This window comes from Equus quagga, chromosome 8 (assembly GCF_021613505.1).
Source record: "Equus quagga isolate Etosha38 chromosome 8, UCLA_HA_Equagga_1.0, whole genome shotgun sequence".
NCBI lineage: Eukaryota > Metazoa > Chordata > Mammalia > Perissodactyla > Equidae > Equus > Equus quagga.
In genome coordinates this window covers 108,912,982-108,937,217 of record NC_060274.1, presented here as the reverse complement: position 1 = coordinate 108,937,217, position 24,236 = coordinate 108,912,982, and the positions used below count along the sequence as shown (strand labels likewise).

Genomic DNA, 24,236 nt, shown 5'->3' with positions numbered 1-24,236 from the left:
TGAAGACCGTACAACCCCTTCAATCACCCCAGTGTATCATGGTCATCATCACTTTCATTCTCTCTTCTGGTCAAAACAGGCAAAGTTAGTGAAGTAACCCCAAATGCCCAGTGGCAAAGCCAAGATACATATGTAATCCTCCCAAGAACCCACATGCTAGCAAATAGCAACCGGAACCAGAAGTGAAGATCAATCTCATTTCACTGCTCTTGCTTCTGGGCTTGATTCAGTTCTATAACCTCTGACCTTGGGGAATGAGTCACACACTTCACAATTACAGTGACTACTGTGAGCAGCCATCCTGGGTTAGGGCTAGGGTGGACAGAAACTTAAAGAATTGTCAGAATTAAACCTTTTTCACCTGGTTTACAATATGTTTGGGTTTCCTATGGTGTGGGTCCAGGCCCAACACTGTCGTTAAAACAGTTTTCAGTATCATGGAAGATTTGCCCCAGAATAAAATGGAGAAGGGTTCAAATGCAAAAATATACATTGGCTGACACAGCTATGACCAGAACAATCTCCTGAACACAGCTGATCTTGTTGTCCTCTTTTACAATTCTTCGGTGCTTTCCAAAGGCCCATGGGATATAAAGTCCAAATCCCTCTGCAGGTATTTAAAGCCTTCATTGTTCAGTTCAGACTGGTGATGCACGAATCCCCACCCACTTTACACTCCAGCCAGGGGAACTGTTTGATTGAAGTTCTCCCCACGCACACGGCTCCCTGACCTGCAGACGCCATTACTTCTGCCTGGGATGACTGTCCTCAGCTTGTTCCTTGCATGGGCTCCTACTCTTCCTTCGATAGTCAGCTCCAGTCTCTCCTCTTCCCCTCCCCAGCTCTCAGCACTTTGTACTGGCCTCCATGGGGGCAATGGTCATATGCATTATCATTGGGTGCATGTCTTCTTCCCAAGGAGACTGTGAATTCTTTAAGGGAGGGATAGAGTCTCCATCTTTGAGTCCCTAGCAATCAGCAGGTGCTCAATAAATTTTTTTTCCACACTCATGAATGAAATGTGCCTTCTGAGATTTCACCGGTGTCCCACCTAGGGACCGAGTGATTGAAGTGAGGGAGTCTTCGGATGATTAGCTGTTTCAGAATGGGAGCTCCCAGTCCAGAAAATAGTAACATAAAAACCACATTCAGGACTCATCCAAATAAAACCATTTTGTAAGACTTCATCTTCTGTACTTCACCTCACAGTCAGGGAAGGAGTAAATCTGGCCTCTACAGCTGGGTGATGAAACAACTCCCACACAAAGCTGTCTCAGAGTGAATAATGGGGACAGCAACCACATATCTGAAAAGCTTTTCAGAGGGAGAAATTCCAAATACAGGAGTCATTTCATAACCTCAAATGCCTTGAAATCCCAATTCCATTATTTTCTGCATGCAGTTTCAGTGTCCCTCCACCTTAAATAAATGTATTACCATTCCATTGTGGGGATTTTAGAGTCTCTCTCACACAACACAGCCACAGCCATTTTGACATGGGATTAGATTAAATCGTCTCAGCGTCTCTGGCCCGGCAGTCTTTATGTCCATGGCAGGGGAAAGGGGGAGGGGACTGGAGGCTTGGACACCCTGCATGCACTAAGTCGGGCCGGCTGCCCTTGGAAGAGAGATGATTAAATGCTGAGGTACAGTAATCAGGCTGGGATTGTGCTTGCATCTGCTCAGCCTGCCCCTGATTAGCCCTAATCTAGAAGGCGTATGTTAATCTAAGCTTGTATTCTGGGTCATTTCAGTTGATTAAGCAACAGGAAGCCCTTCACATTCTACTTTAAGGGCTTGAAGTTCTCCTTTTTGTTTTCCAGAGAGACCCTGTACAATCCTAGAAATAAGACTCTCTTGGCATTTGTATAGCACTTTTCAAAGCCCTCTCACACTGCATATAGTTCGATTTCTGCTAAGACCCTGGACAAGTAGGCAGGGCAGGTGTTCCTCCTTTTCACAAATGACAGGCAAGCTCCTTTGGCAGAACCATGGGCTCATCATAAGGCACACACTCTTAAAGTCCTACAGGTTTTAGTAGCCCAATCTCTAGTACGCCAATATTTCAAAGCTATAAGAAATCTTAGAGCTCATTCAGTTTAGTAAATCCAAGCCCCTTTCTTGCTCTTTAAACTCAAAAGTACGCAGGTAAAAAGTTTACTTAAAAAAAAAAGTGAACATGGACCAAGAGAGACTGAGTGATTTTTTTTCCCTCAAGATGACTGAGTTTTGGTAAAGTCAGGCATCCAGGCTTTTGATCCGGGAGCCTTTCTATGCACCAGAATGCCCTGATCACTGAACAGTACGGCCAGCAAAGGCCTAGAAGGGAGAAGACTAATCTTTGGACTCACTGCTGCCTCTCCTCTCAGGCTTCTTGGTAAGGTTTATAAAATTGGCCAAAATGGAAAAATATGCCAAAGGTGGCTCAGGAGCTTCAGGTCCCAGCGGAAGGATTTCCTTGTCAAACAGCAATCAGACCAAAATCCCCAGAGGAACTGCTGGCTCCAGGACCACATTTCCCTGTAAAAGACAATGAGACCTGACCCTGCTCTATTTCTCTACAAGCTGGGTATCATTCTTGAGCCCAAATGGTCAAACACACTCCTCCCAGTCTCCTCCCATCTTAGTAAGTGGCAATTACATCCTTCCAGATGCTTAGGCCAAAAAATTTGAAGTCAAGTCATCTTTGACTTCACATGCAATACATCAGCAAATGCTGTGAACTCTCACTTCAGATATAAACCTAGCATTCAGCCACTTCTCCTGCTGCCTCCCCGGGCAGACTCGTATCATCTTGTGCCCGGACTACGCTTAGTTTCCTTTGTGATGGCCCGGCGTCAGCCCCTGCTCCACTGCGGTCTGTGCTGCACATAGCAGCCAGAGGGACCCTCTAAAACTTCACATGAGGTGAGGGATATGAGGACATGCTCTGAGCATTTGGAGCCCCAGGCCAGCCCAGCTCTGACAGAACTCACACACTCCTCACCCAACATCCTTCCTTCCTTCAAGTCAAATGCCCTTCTGTGGGAGGACACATGGTGAGTCTGACCTCGAAGGTGGCCAGGCTTCTGCTCTGACTGCTTGAAGGAGACCCGCACCGAGGATACATTCTTTGAGGGGCTGGCTCCTCTCAGCAGGGACATCATTCCTCACAGGGTGTTCATCAGTCTCTTAAAATTTCCCTCTTTTCATGAGAATATTTTAACAGGGACTTAATTTTGAAAAGTAGGTAACACATAGAGGACGAAGTAAAAAAGGTGAAAAGGTGTATAGAGTAGAAAAAAGTAAATCTCCCTCCCAGAGATAACTACGGTGGCCAGCTTCTTGGGTGGCCTATAGTCTACCCAAGATTGTGTGTGCATTTGAAATGTGTCTACGTGTGTCTGTGTATTTTCCCAACTCAAACAATGTATCCTATTTATACTCCTCTGCACCTTGCTGTTTTGGAGATCTTTCCTCACAAGTACACAGCAGGCAGCTTTATTTTTTTAGGGGCTGCAGAGCACTCCATTTGTATAGAGGTGCTTGATTTTGATTAACCAGCGCTCTGATGACTTACCCCTTAGGTTTCCACTCTTTTGCTATTATGCCAAATGTATATGCAGTTTCTCACAAATGCAAGGATAAATACCAAGGAGTATGATTTCCTAGCTGGAGGATATTTATACTTTAAAATTTCATAGGTACAGTAATGGGGGACTCTTAACTGCTCTCCTCCCCCCAATTCCTTTCAAGACTCAAAATAATCTATCTCTAGTAGTGGGATTTAAGATTAAGGCATTAATAAGTGATAAGGAAAATACTTTTGGACAGAGGTTAGTCTGTGAGCCTCTCAAGTCACATTACATGGGTGGCAGCTAATGCCATCTACTCATAAGCTTGGCTTTGGTCTTCTAATATAAGTGACCATTTGTTCATGTTAAGGGGCTTGGCCATGTTTTCTGCAAAACAGGAGGCAAAGAGGTTTTACAGTGGTCTGTCTCTGATGGTGGCACCAGGGGAGGCTTTGCGGTAGACCATGGGCGCCAATGAGAGTAACTTTAAAGGTTAGGGTCACAGGCTTGCACACTGTGGATTTATCATTCATGAGCTCATCTATTCCTGACCTCTCCTGAGGTAATGAGTTTCATTACTTACCTACTGTAAGTAATGGCGCGCGCGCACACACACACACACACACACACACACACACACGGTATGTGTAGAAACGCAATTTATTAGGAGTAATTCATTTATTTTTCCCAAGAATAACTTCTTTTAGTATTCTGAGATTTGAAGAATAAGTCTATATATCCCAGTTAGCTAAATCTTCCTGAAATATTGTTTGGCAATATTTGAAATATTGTTTGGCAATGGCCACCCATCCACCAAAAATCCCCACAAAAACCAAAAACAACTCCAACTTTTGATGGGTTTCTACTATGGGAAAAATAAAGTCCAAATACCTAATAGTTGAGGGATTACACCAGCCTTTCTCACAAATACTCTACATTATCCCTTCATTATAATCATATTTGTCCCCTCAGTGTACCCTAGCCAGCCCTGGTGGTCTAGTGGTTAAGATTTCTTGCTCTCACCGCCAGGGCCCGGGTTTGTTTCCTGGTCAGGGAACCACACCACCCAATTGTCGAGTGTCATACTGTGGTAGCTGCGTGTTACTGTGATGCTGAAAGCTATGCCACTAATATTTCAAATATCAGCAGAGTCGCCCATGGTGGACAGGTTTCATTGGAGCTTCCAGACTAAGACAGACTAGGAAGAAGGACCTGGCTACCCACTTAGGACAAGACTGGCCATGAAACTCTATGAATAGTGGCAGAGCACTGTCTGATAAAGCACTGGAATGTGAGGGGATGCTGCAAAAGACCGGCACGGTTCCGCTCTGCTGTAGACAGGGCCTCTAGGAGCTGGAATTGGCTCGACGGCACCAACAACAAGTGTACCCTAACTACCACATGTATTTGCTCAGAACCGATCCCTCTGCCTAGAATTATCCCCTGCCAGTCTAAGTTCTGTTTTTCCAATAATTTCCACATCTTTCAGGGGGGTTACCCCCGACAGAACAGTCCACTAGGTTCTCTACTGCCTGTGATTTTACCGCCTTCACCATCCATTTGGCACCAGCTCTGTGCTAACCTGCTTCCAAGTGGTTAATGTGTTTCTCTGTATAAATCTTCTTAGATTGTTGGTAGGACTCTGTCTTTGAACACTGAGCAACTTGAACATAATAGATGCTTAATAATTAAATATGACAATAGATCATGTTCTTCATGATTTTCAGAAAATTGGTTACATTCTTTTTAGCCTTGACCTCTGCAGACAGCAGAGCCTTGAAGCCCTTTACTCTGCTCCTGAGTGAAGTAGGATTTTGTCCACAACACCACTCCTAAGGTAATGCAGCCAAATGCTCTGTTAGTTCAGGTGCATTCTATGTGAGGATAAAACAGGCTGTTTTATTTCCATTAATTCTTCCCAGTCAGAAAGCCCTACGTGTGAATCCTGGCTCTGCCACTTAACAGCTTGTGAGCCTCACTTTCCTCATATGTAAAATGGCAATTACTAATCTCACAGGGTTGTTGAGAACTAGAGGTGATGGCCTGGGTAAAGCCTGGCATGGCACAGTCCCTGGTACACAGTAGGTATACAATAAATAGTTGCTTTTCAAAGATGACTTTGAATAAGACGTTTGATGAAGTCTGGCTGGAGTCACAGATGTTAGACTAAAGCTCTCAGGAAACAGTAAAGAAAGCAGAGACAGCACAGATCTCCTTTCAGCAGCAATTTACTCCTGCCAGGAAGCACATCATTCGCCAAAGTCCTTCAAAGATGGAAAGATTAGAGATAAAAGCCATGAAATCAGGGCAGATAGAGTGGCAGGCAGCTTCCTTTACTGGAACACAGCAGTGGTCAGAAGTGGCACGGGAACTGCACCGTGACATACATGAAATAGCTGCCGACTCAGTGCACCGGAAAACCAATGATCCCGGCTAAACCGCTAACCAATATCAAGAATGTTAAATACACCGTCAGGGGCAGGATGCTATGACGTCACCACTCTGATAAACTTCTAAACTCTCCAGAAACTAACAGCATAGGCTTGAGCCTAGCAGAGACGGAGCAGGTCTGACCGAGTCACTTGGAACCACAGACAGCCCTCCTCCACCCCACCCCACGACAAGATAGAGCAGGACGGACGGCCTGAGGAAGAATGGGCCTTTCATCTGCCCTCACAACCTGGGAAACCTTTGGGAATTGTTGTTTGCTGTAACTGGATCTTTCAGCCCAAAGGCCTTCCAAGTTGGTCATGGAAATATCTTTAGTTGGGAGAGAAATATTGATGGTTGTGAGAGAAAAATGAGTGATACAAATAAATTATCAAATAAACATGAAGTTGGTGGAAGAGAAATAATCCTTAAAACCTAAGAGAAAAATTTACAGTGTAATGCCTTCTGTAGTTGATGGACACGAAAGCTAACTCCAGGTACCAGGGAAATGCTGGCTTAAGTGGGGAACCCGAAGACTGCGACTGGAAAGGACAGGATTAAATAAGACACGAAACCATGCATTCTGTTACCTAAGTGACTTCTGCAGTTTTTTTTTTTAAGATTGGCACCTAAGCTAACAACTGTTGCCAGTCTTTTCTGCTTTTTCTCCCCAAATCCCCCCAGTACATAGCTGTATATTTTAGTTGCGGGTCCTTTTGGTTGTGGCATGTGGGGTGCCGCCTCAGCGTGGCCTGACGAGCAGTGCCATGTCCATGCCCAGGATCCGAACCAGGGAAATGCTGGGCCACCAAAGCGGAGCATGCGAACTTAACCACTGGCCACAGGGCCGGCACCACTTCTGCAGTTTTTAAAGAGCCATCAAAGGTATCTACAGGTGTTTCTAGGGGTGACAGGCAGGAGGGAAGTCCTTCAAAAAGTTTTATTGGTAGCTCTGGAAAAAAATTTACATCAATGACTGATGTCTAAGAAAAGCCACTATTATATAAAGAAAAATAGGCATGGTATGTACTGGTATAGAAATGGGAGCATGTGAAAGGACATCAGGTAAAGAAGCTAGCCTAGTAGGCGGGCGGCAGATAAAGAGGCTGCGAATGACAAACAAGGACCAGATGGAAAGAGAACACACGTAGGATAAGAAAAGGAAGGTCATGAAAAGAATGTGAATATCAAAGAAAAGGAGATCCAGGTAACCCTCATGACAGTAAGACAAGGGGGAAACAGACAAAAAGCATCTCTCTCTCAGTGGTTCTGTTTCTGTTATATTAGCTGTTCCTGGGACATTTAATCTTCCTTTTCCGTGTTTTCTAAGTCCATGGCTTTTGAGTGCATTTGAGGGATTTATGGATTAAAATATGTATTACATCTAGCAAGTACTGAATATTCTCATGAAGCCAATAGCAGCCTCACAGGTGCCTTGGTGTAAGAGACACTTTTCAGCATCCAATGTCTTCTCCCCTCTTGCTAGACAATCTGAAGTCTCCCTTGGAAACACCACTTTCTGGAACAACTTCCATAGCAGTGACAGTGTCACTGTGTCCTTTGCCTGATTTTGCAGACCACCCAGAAACTCCTTTTGCCCCCATTCCATAAGCCAAATTTTAAAAATGAATTCATTTTTTTAAAGATTTTATTTTTCCTTTTTCTCCCCAAAGCCCCCTGGTACATAGTTGTATATATATATTTTTTAGTTGTGGGTCCTTCTAGTTGTGGCATGTGGGATGCCGCCTCAGCATGGCTTGATGAGCAGTGCCATGTCAGCGCCCAGGATTCAAACCCGCGAAACTCTGGGCCACTGAAGCAGAATGCACGAACTCAACCACTCAGCCACGGGGCCGGCCTCGCCAAAAAAATGAATTCATTTTTACATTATTAGTAAATATATTTCAAAACATATTTTGGAGATATAATTTCACAATTTCCTCTTGAAATTATTGGAGTGCCCAGGAACATTAATGAAATCAGGGTTTTGTGTTTCAGTGTTCAGAACAACTGAGCTCCCAATGTAGGGCTGAACAAGCTGACTCCAAGGCCTGCTAATCTGACCAAGAGGTCTTTAAACTGAAAATGGTGGGAGAGGAGTGTTCAAATAAGGCTGTGTGACATGCATGTGCTCCGAGGCCATCTGATCTGACTATACAAAGAAGGGCAGGAGATGCCTAGTAAATTTCCAGAGGAAATCACTGGGAAGAAGGGTGGGAACAACACTCAAGATCTCCAAAGACCACTGGACTCACAGTGGTCTCCACTATGGACCAGTGAACAGGGTATAGACAATATGTAAAGTGTTGACATTTTTAAACAGAAAGTGGAGCCAAGATGATGGCAACTCAGGAGAAAGTCACTAAGCTAAGAGTTTGCAACAGTCAGGTGTAGAAATGAATATGAGGGCCAATCAGGAGTTACCCAGAGTTAGGAATGGAGATTTATATTTTTCTGTTGTTATTTTCAAATTTTTTATTATGCAAAATTTCAAATAGGTACAAAAGGAGAGAGACTAGCACAAGGAATGTGACCCCTCCTCCATCCATGTGCCCATATCCAGCCCTTGCTTCTTCTCTCCGAAAAGGGATAAATCAAGGGAAAGAAGCTTCCAAAGATGTTCTCTTGACTTTTCAACCCCTTAGCACAATCTGTAGAGTACCAATTAGAAAACAAACAGGGGCCAGCCCCGTGGCCAGGTGGTTAAGCTCACACGCTCTGCTTCGGTGGCCCAGGGTTTCACTGGTTCAGATCCTGGGTGCGGATCTAGCACTGCTCATCAAGCCATGCTGAGGTGGCGTCCCACATGCCACAACTTGAAGGACCCACAACTAAAATATACAACTATGTAGTGGGGGGCTTTGGGAAGAAGGAAAAATAAAATCTTTTTTTTTTTTTTTAAAAAGGAAACAAATACTAAAACTTTCTAAGAGCACATAAAGGGCAGAATTAAATTTGCTTTAGGTAGAGAGACACCTACAGACAGCAGATTGGAAAGTGGAAATAAACTGACAGTTATGTATTTGATAGTCACTTAGAAATAAATCTATCTTAATAAACTTCATTTTGAAGTATTTACCCTGCCTTTCCTTTCTGGGCTGTATTTAGAATAACCAAATTGTTAATGGGGACAAGTTCTTTATAAAAGAATTCCAGCTAATAAAGGCAGAAGGAATGATAACACTAGAGAAATCACCATTCTGTAACTATTAGTGAAATAGTGGATCTACCCAAAATCATCAATGGTTACTAAAACTGTTAGGTGACCAGGTGACAGGGACTGTGGAATAGAGGAATCCCCCATCCATGGAGGATGCAGCACCCGGAAGGGCAGCCTCTCAGTTACTCTGCCCACTAGCTGCTTCCTTCTTCGCCCAAAGATGACCCTCGCTGTGGCATTCTTAGTCAGCATCCACTCCCAGCAGGCAGTCTGCCATACAGAGGCTTGACAATAACACAAAACTTTTAAAAACCACAGGGCAAGATGGGCCACCAGAACATGCTGTGGAGGGGAAGTCACAGGAAGACCGCTTCCCACGCACACCCTGGTGCCCAGGGTACAAAGCCATCTCTGACATCCACCCATGGGGCTTTTACAAATCCTTTGGTAAACATGCCAGCATGCTGAGTGCTAATGGTGCACATGTTTAAAAAGGGAGATCTTACAGTCAGCTCTTAGTTGAGCCAAAGAGAAGGTAGGTCATTTCCGCCATACTACCCCTCTAAACTGGAATTTATGGTGTACTTTTTGTATGGCAGACTTACTTTCCTAATTATGTCTTCCTTAAGCTAACATGAAAACTAATTTGTATTCCTTAGTACCCAGCAGCTGGGTGGGGGGCGGAGAAGATGGTCCAGGCTTATGCTGGCTTGCTTAGAGAAACTGTCCAAGGGTTTAAAATGTGTCACGAGTAATCTGCATGATGGATAATCTGCATGTGGCAACTAAGAGTTAACCATATTTACATTTATAAAACTACAGGCTAATTCTGCCTCATTGGGCTGCTATGAGGATAAGTAACATTATATTTATATGACTTAAGTTGAGAAAAAAGAAACTGTCTAAATTTGAGGTAGTGTTGTTCTTTCATATAAGTTTTCTCTCAGGAGCCAAAGCAACCATGTAGCTACTAGAGGCAGACAAATGGAGGAAGCAAGATTAATGATCCAGCCCTTGCTCCTCAGAGTTGCTGAAAATGGAAGGTGCCATCAGCTCAGTGTTCCACCCCCAGGAGTGTTGTCCACACTCCATGTTATACACAAAATGAACAATTCATATACACACTCTTGGCCCCTGAGTGTTCACATGCCCTCTTGTTAGTCAGAAGCTCTGTTTAATGGGGAAAGAACTCTCTAGTTAAACAGAAGGGCTGTGAAAGCTTAAGGAAGGGAAGGCCCGGGAGCAGGTCAGCTGAAAGTAGACAGTCCTAAAATTAAAGTTCTTTCTCATGGTTACAGCTTATTATTTATTTATTTTTTCCAAGAGATGGGCAGGGGGTGGGAAAAGGACAAGAGATTGTTAGAGGAAAAAAAATTTTAAAGGTGAAAAGATAAAGATCACAGTCTAAGTAACATGGCTGGAAAGAGTTGTTCCAAAAACATTCAGGCAAATTTCCTTTTTCCCTTCCAACAAGGCTGAAATAGAAACTCTAAGCCTTGCTTAAGCAGTCAAGATATTTCAGGAAGTTCAGACCAATCTCTAAAACCGTGCTGTCCACTAGAACTTGCTGTGAAGATGGACATGTTCTATTTGTGTGCTTGCCAATATAGTGGCTATGGAGTACTTGAATGTGGCAAGTGTGACTGAGGAACTGGATCTTTAATTTTATTTGATTTTAATTAATTTAAGTTTAATAGCCAGAAAGCAGCTCTAAAACCTTTCCAGAGCTTCCAGTGAGCCAACTCCACATCATAAACCTGCTTCAGTCGCACATATACTGTACAACATGGTAAGAGTTGCCTTTGTTTAGATGGAAACTCAATCTGAAATTAGACGCTCTGCATTCACCTAAAATATATTTTCCTGGTATTTCCCTTATTTATATCACATGTTTTTTCCTTTGCTGCCCAATTCCATCAACTTATTTTAACAGCCCCTAGCCCCTAGGCCCCTAGGTTAAAAACTTTTAGCATGTGAGAACAATACAGTATCGTTATACATTATAGTGCTACACGCAGTACGGAGAGGCTGGTCTGGGCAAAGTCAGAATAATTGCTGGACGCCTCTTTAGTGAGCCAATCTGATAGCAGGGTCTTTGTAGTCTCGCTCAGAGCAGTGTCTCAGTTTCCATATTTAGACTCCTTCAATGATTCTCAGATCCAATTGCTAGCTTTACAATGGAAAAGATGTTTTTATCAATTTCACTTCAAAAACCCCATTTAGGCTCTGAAAATCTCCAAATTGGGGCCTTTCTGATAATAAAGATTTGGTGTAAGTATAATGTCAGAGGCAATTGTGCTGACAAAGCAAAACCAATATGTTTCCTTGCTGAGCCTCTGCTCTCAGTCTGACCAACAGGAGGAGAAAAGAGGCTTTGTCAGGAGCAGATGTGCAGTGGGAGGCCCCAGGAAAGCAGATCTGTTGAATGAAGCAGGTGCCACTTAGACATTCACTTTACTGACTCCAACCACAACCTCCCCTTCATTTGATATCCTGCTCTTGGCAGGAGGACGGGGAGAGAGCACCACACAAAAAGGAAGCATGTTTATCCTGTTCAGATTACTGCTCTGCCAGGCTGCTGCTGCCGGGTTCTGCACATTTGCTCTTTATTAAGCAAATGGTAGAGCTGGGAAGTGAATCCCTGTATTTACACAGGTAACCTGAGAGCCAGAGGGATCCAAACCATACTGGCTGCGATGTGTAAGCTATTGGAGTTAATAACAGTGCGCTGACATTCCTTCAAAATCCTAATGGAAGCATAAATAAAAAGAGGAAAGTCCCCTTTACCCAAGAACCTTAAAAACGTCATTCTCTAAGAATTTTTCCTGTCATGATATTCTGGTTCTTGCATGAACAGTGATTAATCCCATTTTTACATGCTCAATTAAAACCCACTTTTTCATCCATGTATTGAACAGAAATGATTCCAATTAAACTTGTCCAATTATGGCTCTGGTTTTGCTATGCCAAAAAAAAAAAAAAAATCCCTTAACAGAATATTACCTGCAATGACAGGCACCAAGATTCTGTCTTGGTTACAAGGAGCTGGAATCATCTAAGACCAGAATCTGTCTTTCGAATACAAAGACTCAGAAAGATCTGGGGACCTAAAAGGGAAGGAGAATGAGATACGAAACATGTAACTTGGACTTGAGGACACTGGGGATGGAGAGGAGACCATGGTCAGTGGCTCCATCTGCCAGATGGCAAGTACCTTCTTGGGAATCTCTGCCCTGAAGCCCTGGCATGACTCCTCTGCCCAGAATGTCCCTGGTTCATCAAGTTTCCCCAAGCTGAGAATACCTGACACAGTCAGACCAAGGGGTAGATGATGGTATGCCAGCCTGGCTTGATAATATGTGCTAATTCCCTCTGGGGCCCCAATGAGCCAACTCTGGAGGCATTCACCTTTTAACACGGAAAGCATCTAAAAGCTACACCTGAAGGGCATGGCCATGGCTCAGATAAATACTTAGAGGCCAATGTATAGTGGTGTGTCATTTCATTGTAAAGGCCCTCTTTTTTTCTGCAGTCTTTAAGCCTTCAAGCGGCAGAGCCTAGATTAGCAATTCCTGGTGTACAAATGATGAATGTCTGTGGCCACCCTAGTTTATAACAGTACAGGGGAGATGACACATCCCCTCTGGACTTGCAGACTCTGCAAGGAGAAAGATGAATCTGAACCTCACAATGACACTTTCAAGAGGCAGTCCTGCTCCTTCTGAAGGTATCTACAGGTCAGCATCTTTGCAGGAGACAAACAAAGGCACCAGAGAACCCTCACAACTGAAAACCCCTCCAGTGGTGGGGTGTATGTCAGATGAGTGACAGGAAAGGCCTGGTAATTCTGGAGAACTGACTCTCCGTTTTGTCTGTCCCAGCCTGCCCGAGGGACATGTGCTCCCACCAGTACCAGCGGCCTTCTCAAGCAGAGGTTCTCAGTGTGAGACTCACTACCTGCTCCTCCGAATAGAGGCTTACTGAGCCAGATCCTAGGAGTGTGTCCCAGAAGTACTAAGAGTGAACCCTCTGAAGGTTAATTCCCTTCCCGGTCAGTGTGAGTGTCTAATAATAACAGTAGTAGCAGCAGTGGTTAAGTTATTGTGTGCTCACAATGCCCCAGGTATGAAAGAGAATAGGACTAAATATTCTCTGTTGCCCCTGAAATTAGTGCCATTGATGATATCCCTGGATGGGGGAGATTGGGCAGTCAGAAAAACTGCCACTTCCCTTCGAGAGCTATTCTGGAAGGCATTTTGTACTGTAGGAGGTCATTATGAAGGGAATAGGGAAGGAAGACAAGCTTCAGTGCTATAAAAGGTCTGGGTAACACACATGGGGCAGAAAACTGTAAACCCCCTTGGGTACTCCAGGATGGAGAGCACCACTATACATGTCTATGTTCCCATTTCTCAGAAGCAGCCACGTTTCATTGTGAAATCTGGAACTCATCCAATAGTAATGGCTTCTTTCAGACTTGAGACCCACCAGGCTCTGGATATTTGATCATTTTGGGGGTTACTATAAATCCATTAGAGCACCTGGCCTGAAGATGCCTGTAGCTGAGGAAAGAAACTTGCACTTCTGAGGCATCTGAGTGGAAATGTGCAAGTGGCCTGAGTCATGAATAAAGAGACTAGGAAGTGGATCTAGGTGTCGCCACTGCCTCCTGTCTCAGGTTTTCCTGCTCGGGACTCTGCAGTGCACAAAAATAGGCCAGTTCTTTTTGCAACCCTCCTGCCCAGCTGTTTCCTGGCTGCGGATTACTGCAGTCACATGGTAGTTTTTTTTTTTTTAGCAAAGCCATGCTGTCTATGAGCTGAGAAGGTCACCAGGAGGCAAGGCTCATGAAGTCTTCGAGTTGTCCTCCCCTGTGCAGAGCGGGCACAACTTGCCAGAAGACCACAGTATTTTCGCTATGGCCTTTAGATTGGTGCTAGCCAAAAGAACTTTCTGTGATGATGAAAATGTTTGGCATCTGTGCGGTCCATTACGGTAGCCATTAGCTACAAGTAGCTATGTAAATTTACATGTGAATAAATTAAAGTTAAATAAAAAATTCAGTAGCTCACACCACACATGGCTGTTGAGCACTTGAAATGTGGCTAGTGTGACTGACTTGACTGAATTTTTAATTTAATTTAATTTTAATTAACTTGTATTTAAAAATTCAAATAGACACACACTGCTAGTAGGTACTGTATTGGACAGCACACCTTTAGATCTTGGGTTTTGAGGCTACTTATTTATTTGCTTCTGCTAAGACTAATCATGACACTGACTTCTAAAGTGAGTAAAAGACAGCTATGACAATTCTTTAAAACAATCCTGCAAAATAGTGACCCACACCAAGTAACAGAACAATAAAGATGATGATTTTCATTTGTTTTATACCCTCTTTACTTCCTGGGCGGGGTGGGTAAAGGGAGTAAAGAAGAAGGGCACCCATATCGGGCAGCAGAAGGAGTACTGGAGATCTGGGTTTGGTTTCCAGTTTCACCAGTTAGTAGCTGAATGACCCTGGGCAAGTCCCAGCTTTATCTACCTCTACAAAATAGGGCTCATAAGCTCTGTTCCACCCACCTTACTGGGTGCGGGCAGCATAAGGCAGAGAGGGCTTGCTTAGTCAACTGCAACAGGGAGGTACGGTGGTGCTGCTGGTGGCGGGGTGGGGGTGGTAGCAGTAGTAGAAAAAGAAAAGAAAGAATGGAGAAAGAAAAGAAAAAGATGAAGATCCTAAATAACTATGCTCAACGCTTAAAGTCAAAAGGCAAAAATCGAACACAGTGGAAACAATTATTGTCCTGGTATGTCATCTACCAGCATGTTTCCCAGAATAAAAACTACTCAAGAAAAGTTAGCTGACTTAAACGGGAAAAACTCTGTCTGCAAAGAAAGCGTGTTTCCTAGAGTGGCCCATGGAGGACACTGCAAAGCACACCTGTCCCGAGGCTGCCCCAGTTGGAGGCCCCATGCATGTATTCACCCCTCATCTCTCTCCTTTTTGAGCCACATCTCAGAGCTCTCCTCATCCTATTTGTTCTAAGAAGTAATCTTTGCAGGTCTCTGAGTGTGCCTCCCTTGTTTAAAAAAGACCTATGATTCTGAAAGGGAAACAGTCGTATGACAGATGAATCTTCATTTGCTTTTTCTTATAGAACAGGTGATGCCTCAGCATGGTCTGACTGAGACCATCCTAGCATCTTGGCTTCCCTGTTCCCTATCAGTGGAAAAGAGGGCCATTTACCTTGTAGGAAGGTGGCCTAAAAACCCACCGTTGCCACAGCCTTTCAGATGGGAGGCTTGCAGCCTGGGACTCACAGCTGACACAAAACACTGCTGCACTGGGGCTGCCTGCTTCACGTCCCAGAGGCAGTGAACTCCCTTCTTTGGATTAACGGTACAACAGTTGCACAGTATCAAGAGTGCAGAAGCTCTGTTAAAGCTATTACCATGCTAATGGTGCCTGAACATGCACTCTGACAATAAAACTTTACTTACTACATTTATTTATTTAAACTTTAATTAAAATACTGAGGCAAAAAGCGATTTAGTGTACTCTAGAATAGTATATCAGTGTACCTTTTGGGGGGAGCAACATTGACATATTTCCTAAATTAATTTAACATTTCCATTTCCACTGACTCTTTTGGGAACAAGTCCATATAATAATGTGTCCAGAGAATGAGGAGCACAGAAAAAGTGAGAATGACAGCTGTATTTTACAGTTTATTAAGATGAAGACTGGCATTTTATCTCTTATTTTGAAAGAAGCACTGCAAGAGAAGGACATGTGGTCAGTAATAATGGAGGATGGTGGTGGTGATAAGAAGGGAGAAGGGAAGAAAGTCACCCTTCATGATGGAAGTTGACATACAATGCAGTTGAGAGATCTGAACAGAGATTATGACATTAGGAGTAACAACGGCCACACTAACTACTGCAAACCATGTGCTGGAAGAGAACGGCAGCCCTTGCCCAAGGAGAGGAACACAACCAAATGCAGGAGCCATTAAACGATGCCACCTTCAATCAAGGTTCCTTCAATTCCCTCCACAGAAGGTTAGAGAAAGGGCTTCTGATCTATTCCCATTTTTACAGTATTCACCTCTGGAGCAAAAACCCTTCAATTGTGTAAAGAAAGCATTTGGATCTATCCTAAAGCCAGGAAAGCAGGGTCTTCACCAGTACCGTATGCTCCATACAACTTAATGTACTTGGGGGAATGAGGGAGAAGAAACTGATGCTGACAGCTAATAATAATTTCATGTTTACAATGTACCTATGTGCTAAGCATTATGCTAAGCACTTTACATGAATCTTTTTGTTTGATGCTCAGAACTACCTTTTGATCATGGAACCATCATTATCCTATAATTTTTTTCTTTTTTGAGGAAAATTAGTCCTGAGCTAACTACTGCCAATCCTCCTCTTTTTGCTGAGGAAGACTGGCCCTGAGCTAACATCCATTCCCATCTTCCTCTACTTTACACGTGGGATGCCTACCACAGCATGGCTTTTGCTAAGCAGTGCCATGTCCGCACCCAGGATCCGAGCTGGTGAACCCTGGGCCACCAAGAAGTGGAACGTGCGCACTTAACTGCTGCACCACTGGGCTGGCCCCTCATTATCCTAATTTTATAGTTAAGGTTTAGAGAGGTTAATTTGCTTGCCCAAGTTCACAGACTCGGTAGTAGTGCAGCTGGTAGAGTATCCAGCTAGGCTTGCAGATCCTCCTGTCCCCTTGCCCCTCCTTTTATTCTCAGCGCTACACCAGATACCCACAAAGTTAAATGACCCTAGCCACCACTTCCTATGGCAGAGGTAATAGTGTTTACATCATAGGGTTATTCTGAGTTTTAAATAAGTTAATGCAAGTAAAATACTTAGCAGAGAGCTTGAACAAAGCAAGCATTATATAAATGTTTGTTAAATAAATAAAATTAATGGGACAATGGAATTGAGAGACAGAATGGAAGGTCAATAGTGGAAAAGAATACTGGTGTCTGATCTTGGAGTACTCCATGAGTGGGGCATGCCCCATTATCATCTCTAGTACAAAAAATAAAATTGAAGAAGTTGGGGGAAAAAAAAGGAAAATTAAAATTTCAAAGTACAAGAACTGAGTCTCCACAGAATTCTGCATAAACACAATGGGTATTATAATGTCTTAGTCTAGAAAGACACACCTAGTTTGGTCTTAAGAAAATGAGCACCATTGCAGGGACAATGTCTCCTCCAGCAACAACTAGTGTCTCATTATTCAATTCACTGGGGGCAGTATTAAGAGCACTTGCTTCCCAACCCTGGTCCATCTCTATAATAATGAACACTCCCCACATCCTTTGCCCCAGGGAAAGTTGGGGTAGAAGGAGAGGAGAAAACTTAAATTAGTCAATTTTACAACTTGTTAGTAGTTCTGCTAAAAGGTTTGGTAAGATTTAAAAAAATGGGTAAAATAAGGCTTAGTTCTTCCAGATGAACTTTAAAATTATTGTAAAAATAATTTTACAAAATTATTGTAATTAATACAATTACAAAAAAATCTTTGGAATTTTGATTGATTTTTTTTTTCAAATTTGGAGCTAGGCCTTTCACTAACTGCTAATAACAACGTCACAATAATAAAATATTACAGTATAAACAGAATAGAGGAACGGAAATAGAAGAACCCCACACAAGACCCTACACAGTCTATTTAAGAATTCTGCGTATGATAAAGATGACATTTCAAATCAGTTTAGAAAAGATAGATTTCAACCTTTTTATGGAATAAATGTTGCAGGAAAAATTAGATTATGTAAGAAAAAAGAAATCGATTCAGATTCCTACCTAATGTCATTACCAAAATAAACTCCACATCTTTTATAGTACAGGCGTATCTTGGAGATATTGTGGGTTCGCTTCCAGACCATCACAAAAGCATATCGCAATAAAGCGAGTCATATGAATTTTTTGGTTTCCCAGTGCATATAAAAGTTATATTCACACTCTACTGTATTCTATTAATTGCGTAATAGCATTATGTCTAAAAAAAAAAAAACAGTGTGCATACCTTAATTAAAAAATACTTTATTGCTAAAAAATGCTAACCATCATCTGCGCTTTCAGTGAGTCATAATCTTTTTGTTGGTGGAGGGTCTTGTAGAAAACATACTATCTGCAAAGTGCAATAAAATGAGGTATGACTGTATTTAAAATAAAAAATGAGACCAAAAAGAACTGGCATATAGTTAGATATTTATCTGATTTGGGGCCTAGATAACAATAAAGGCAAAAGAGAAATAATTAAGGAACTAAAAATGAAAGTAACAGAAGTGAAATAAAAATAAACTGGGAAAAACTATTTGCAACAGATACAATAAAGAGGCTATATCTTTAATATATGAAGAATTTTTCCAAATCAATAAGAGAAAGGATAAAGACCCCAACAGAAAAACGGGTGAAGAACACAAAAAGACAAATAGCAAGATACACAAGGGTAGAAAAAAACATGAAGAAAAAAGTGAAAATGTCTATCACTAATTAAAATTGCCAATTAAAATGAGATACAACTTATTGTCTACAGAATAGGCCAAAAAATGTAAATTATGCTAATATCCAGTGTTGGTGAGGGGTAACCAAGAAGGTTCTCAACAGTACTGTTGGAAGTATAAGCAAGTATAGGCTACGTAGAGAGCAAAGAATCAAAGAGGTGGGCGAGATTTTGTACAAAGATAAACAGTCTTGTTTCTATTGTAAAAAATTATTAATAACCTAAATTATCACAATAGGGGATTGGTTAATATGATGGATAATATGATAATAGCAAACATTAAAGTGATTTTTTCAAAAAATATTTAACATGAAAATGGTTAAGATATTTCAAAACAAGTTATAAAACAGTACGGACATGATCCTAATTAGGTTAAAAATTTTATGAATGGGGGCCTGGCCCTGTGGCCCAGTAAATGGGAAAAAAGGTCATATTTTAAAAACTCAAAATATTAACATTCTATGTAGTAGGATTATAGATGATTGTTATAATCAGGACCAAAATAAAACAAAAAAACCCCCAGCAAATGCTATGACACCCTTTTTTCTTGTGGCCTCGTTAGAAAAAATGTCAGCCATTTTAGAAAATGATTTTTTTTTTTAAAGATTGGCACCTGAGCTAACAACTGTTGCCAATCTTTTCTTCCCCCCCTGCTTTTTTTCCCCAAATCCCTCCAGTACATAGTTGTATATTTTAGTTGTGGGTCCTTCCAATTGTGTCATGTGGGATGCCGCCTCAGCACTGCCTGACAAGTGGTGCCATAGTCTGCGTCCAGGATCTGAACTGGTGAAACCCTGGGCCGCTGAAGTGGAGCCCGAACTTTACTTGGCCACGGGGCCGGCCCCCTTGATACTTTCTTAGAAGCTGTGGTAAGAGGCTTGATAGGACAATAGTTGAAGCAGATGATTGCCAATACCTTTATTGATTAACTATGAACTTCAGTTATCTGTTTTGTTCCCCCCCATCTGGCTTTTAGGAATGAAAGCCACACGAATCTGCAATAAGATTTCAGACGTAAGAGCACTTCTGAGGTGGCCAAGTGCCAAAATAATTCTTATTTTTCATTATTTTTGCTGAAATAGGAAGGAAGAGAAAAGATCTGTAGATCTGGCTCCCCGAGGATTGTTAACAGTGCGTGGCAAGGTGGGGTGGGAGGTGAATGTCACTCAGAGCTCCTCAACCCGTGTGAGCCTACCTTCATTGGTCCTGGAGTCCATTAGCTCAGGGGCTTCTAGGGCACAGAGAATGGTAGAGTGAAAGGAGACCAATGGCCAATTTAAAAATTGTACTGCCTCTTATGGTAAGGTGTGTTAGGGGGGAAAAAGGAGTAACAGTGCTTAAAAAGAAAAAAGAAGGGGCTGGCCGGGTGGCATGGTGGTTAAGTTTGTGTGCTCCGCTTCAGTGGCCTGGGGTTCGCCAGTTCAGATCCCAGGTGCAGACCTATGGACCGGTCATCAAGCCATGCTGTGGCAGGCATCCCACATATAAAGTAGAGGAAGATGGGCACAGATGTTGGCTCAGGGCCAATCTTCCTCAGCAAAAAGAGGAGCATTGGCAGCAGATGTTAGCTCAGGGCTGATCTTCCTCAAAAAAAAAAAAAAAGAAGTAGTAGTAAAGGAAGGAACTCATCCAGAGGCCTTTTCCAGCCTTCGGCAATTCTACTGCATTTCAAGGAAAATAAAGGCACCTGTGAAAATCTTTAAATTGAACCAAACCAAGAAACTCCAACCTAAGAGACCAAAGACTCATTTACCTCTATTAAAAAAAAGGAGAACATAAATGAAATAAGGTAATGCTAATGCTTGAGTAGTCCCTTTAGTGGTGAGGTGGGGTGGCGTCCAGAAAAAAGGGGAAGTCTTCAGGGTACAAGATCTCTGTCAGGTCTGCCTTGGTGACCAAGAATTTTAACTTGAAAACCACCGTCCTACAGGACATTGCTTCATATCCTCGCACTGCCCCAGCCATCTCTCACCCGCTCCTGTACTCTACCAAACTCCACGTTCAATGGTCCTCCATCCCCTCTAGTTCTATCCCGGAAGATGCTGAAACTCCTTTTGCTTCAGGCCTGAACGATATCCAAATTGCTCTTAGAAGAGTCACCTGCTAATAGGACTTTTATTTAAACCATAATCTGAAATCTGGATGTGTCATCTTTCTCCTGTAGTAACCGTTTCCAAATAGCACTTGTTCTGCTATCATCTGGTTCTTCCTGATAATAAACTTGGTCTACTGGCAGACACCATAAGTTTGTCATCACAGAAGTGGCAAACTTTGGCAAGAGGACACAATCTGAAAGAAAGATGAAAAGAGAACCCCTAAATGTCTAGCCAGATACCAAATTAGCCGGTTAAATGGGAAAAATCTGGTTCTAGTCCCAGAGTAAATCCCGTAGCACTCTGGGCAAAAATGTCAGAAGACAGAAGGAGCGTCAGAATTATCTGGATCATGTCCAATATTAGATTCATTCTCTGGATTCCCAAGGGACAGATGAAATGATTGGCCTTTGCCTAAAATTTCTGGGATAAGGCACAACTCAAGAGTCTGATTTGATATAGAAAACCTGCACTGAGAAAATGGTAACTCCAACTCTTAAGCCTGAGTTCAGTATGTGTTGGCAGTCACAAACGGGGGATGGCCTGCTTTGGGGAACCACTGGCTTTTAGGATGTAGACCAGAATTTTCTCTTATCACAAATGCAGCCAACAATATGAAATCAACACAACTCAAAGCTACTGAAAAGAGGCAGCTTCCAGCAATCAATAGTAGTGAGTATGGTTCAACTTTACCACATGGCTGAACAGGTCTACTTGGCCAGAGATCCAGAGGGTCCTTACACTTGCTCATAAATTCATCCATCTGAAAGGTGAGCCTGGGGAGGAGCCAGAACTATAAAGCAGTCTGTTCTCCTTGCTCAGATAGGTCAAGACCATTAGAAAGGATAACAAGATCTCCTATCAAACCCACACAGAAAAGTATTTTTAGCAGTTCCACAGTGAATAACAGCAATTGCACTTCAGAAGAATGTCACATAGCCAGATATCCTACCCTCCATTCAAGGTAGATTAGGACTCAGATGAGGAATAGAAAAAGGTAAGGAAATAGGAGTAGGATTCTAGCTGAAGAGGGAGGTTGTCCTTAATTCTATCTATGGCCCATTTCATCCTGAACATAAAGGCTATAAGATGCCCTTTATCCTGCAGCATTCTGGCTAAGGTCAACTCTCTCTCTACTTGGATTAGTTCATGGAAGCCCCTAGCCTCACAGAAAAGGCAGGCTGTTGTTGTGTTATTTGATATTTTGTTTGCTTTTTTTAAGAAAAGGATTCTCAGAAGCCACAAGGCTCTTTCTATGTCCTATGTTATTCTTCTCTGGGGGACAGAAGTACCTTCTTCTTCCCACTTCCAAAGTAGGACACAGCATCGTGTCTTTCTTCAAAGACTTTTCCAACGAACATTTTAATCAGTTCTTAGGGACCTACCCTAAAAAAAGTGCTAGGGACTTTTCTTTCAGCCAGTAACGCCATTAAGGAACTTTTTCCCTAAATAAAAGTAAGTTATTATTTATCCTCTTTCCAGGACCTTAAAACAACAAATCAAAAACGATAGAGCACTTAATTTGTCCTACTTAATTATACATATATATTTAAAAAATTTAATAAACAATCCCATAGACTCTCACAGAAAAGGCTGGTCTTCCTCTTTCACCCAGACTTCTGAGGCACTTCCCTGGGTAGCCCAAGACTCCCAGAGCCTGCCCAAGTGGATCCAAAGAGTTGGGCTGGAGTTGTAAATTTTTGACACCATATTTATATGAACTTTATCCCTTTTGTTTATTTGGGATATCACCAATATCCAGGAAGTCAAAGAGCTGGGAAAGAAGGGAAGGAAAGTGGCACGTTACTGGCTGAATCCAGAGGCCACATTTAACAGGAAGCAGAACCCACAGCACCAACCAGAAAAGCACCTTCATCACAGATGCTGGCTGACCCTGTGGTGAATGATGGTTCTTTTCTCCAGATAGTCAGAACATTCCACCCTACCACAATGCGCTGCCTATAGGAGTCTCTGCTACAGTGAAGGACAGTGATCTACCCCATGGGATAATAAAGGACAAAATGTACCCCAGGGCAAATTTTAAAGTACCTCTCAGCAAGTCCTATCACAGCAAAATAGCCACTTTTCAAATAAGCAATTCAGTTAGGTAGCAATTATCATGGCTTTTTCTTTTTTGAGGAAACCCCAAGTCTCCTACTATTGGAAGGAATCAGAGGCTCCTAGAATTTTCCTAGGCCTACCAATAAAGAAAAACTCAAATCAAAGCTCAACCTCTTTCTGAAGGGTTTGCTGTCAGTCACGTCATGAAGGTTTAAGTGGAAACAGGGAAGAAATTCAATAAAATATTTATGCTCTCTCACCATTAGCATCTTGGACTCCAGTAAGTGCTCCGACGGCTGCTGCGGTTTCCCCAGACAGGACGATCTGTCCCCCCCCTTGCAAGGTAGCCTCGGCCAGGGTGGCGACAGCATGGGCGGCAGCTTCACTGTGGGTATAGGAACAGGAGAGGGGGGATGTGTAAGCACAGCACTGCAGCAAGACAGACCATCCTTTCAACCCTTCCTTGGATCGCGACTGACTCCACAGTTGTGAGCCTACCAGCAAATACATGATTCCAGTGATACTGGATGGAGCTGGAATAATTGTTAAATGATAATAATAAATAGAGAAATCCCAAGTCTTACATATTTACAAAGCTAATGTGAGATTTTCTTTAAACCTAGGAAATTGATGTTTGAGGACAGAAGCACTTATTATCAATCTCTTCTTTATCAATATCAGTTGAGTGCCTGCAAGCCATAGTGGAAGCTCTGATCCATATTCACAATGCAAAAGCCATTTTGGTTGTCAATCATAGGGTTTTCCTTTTCTCTTTTCTATTTATGGTAACACAAGACAGACCATCTGAAACCATCCTTTTATAGCCAAGGATGGATGATATGAGGAGTAGCAACCTGGACTTGCTATTCAATTAACATTAAATAATAACAATTTGGTTTATACTCATGATTTCAAATACAAAGTTATGGTTGACTAATATCCTGCAAAGTCCAACCCTTCCCTTTGCCTCACTGTACATGGGGGCGGCAATTTAAATTAAGACAAAATTTAAAATTATCACTATAAACCAATCTCCTTTACTCTAGAAATACAATGAAATAATAAAACTCCCTTCACTGCAAACACTTTGTAGAATAGCGAGATATTAACCATCTGTTGATAGTGAGCACTATTCTGGCAGTTTGTGTACCATTTTTCTTTCTCTTCCTTGCTATGTGCATAAATATCCATTTTTATTGATTCTATGATGCTACAAACTAGAATGTACTATTATTTTATGTGCCAAAGAAAAAGCAAGGAAAAATTCCTGATAATTGTAATTGTATGCTTATAATTTACCATCCAAATTTCAAAGATGTTAAAATGTGAAGGAAAAAAAAAACCAGATAAATTCTGTACCTCCCCTGGGAAAGCATCAGATACCACTTTGCACAGTTACTGAT

At 42.3% G+C, this 24,236-nt stretch overlaps 1 protein-coding gene across 4 annotated transcripts in view; it reads right to left on the bottom strand.

Annotated features, from left to right (window-relative positions):
* NRF1 (nuclear respiratory factor 1) overlaps nucleotides 1-24,236 on the bottom strand; it is a 123,902-nt gene that overhangs the window by 6,464 nt on the left and 93,202 nt on the right. Inside the window, exons 10-11 of one of the 4 annotated variants that reach the window (XM_046670397.1) lie at nucleotides 23,094-23,218; nucleotides 12,148-12,251 (exon numbers count right to left, since the gene is read on the bottom strand). In XM_046670397.1, coding sequence (XP_046526353.1) covers nucleotides 12,196-12,251; nucleotides 23,094-23,218 — 181 coding nt within the window. In that variant the 3' untranslated portion in view covers nucleotides 12,148-12,195. Of the gene's footprint in view, nucleotides 1-12,147; nucleotides 12,252-20,241; nucleotides 20,969-23,093; nucleotides 23,219-24,236 lie in introns of those variants that run through there. The other 3 variants (XM_046670393.1, XM_046670396.1, XM_046670394.1) reach the window with 3 other exon arrangements.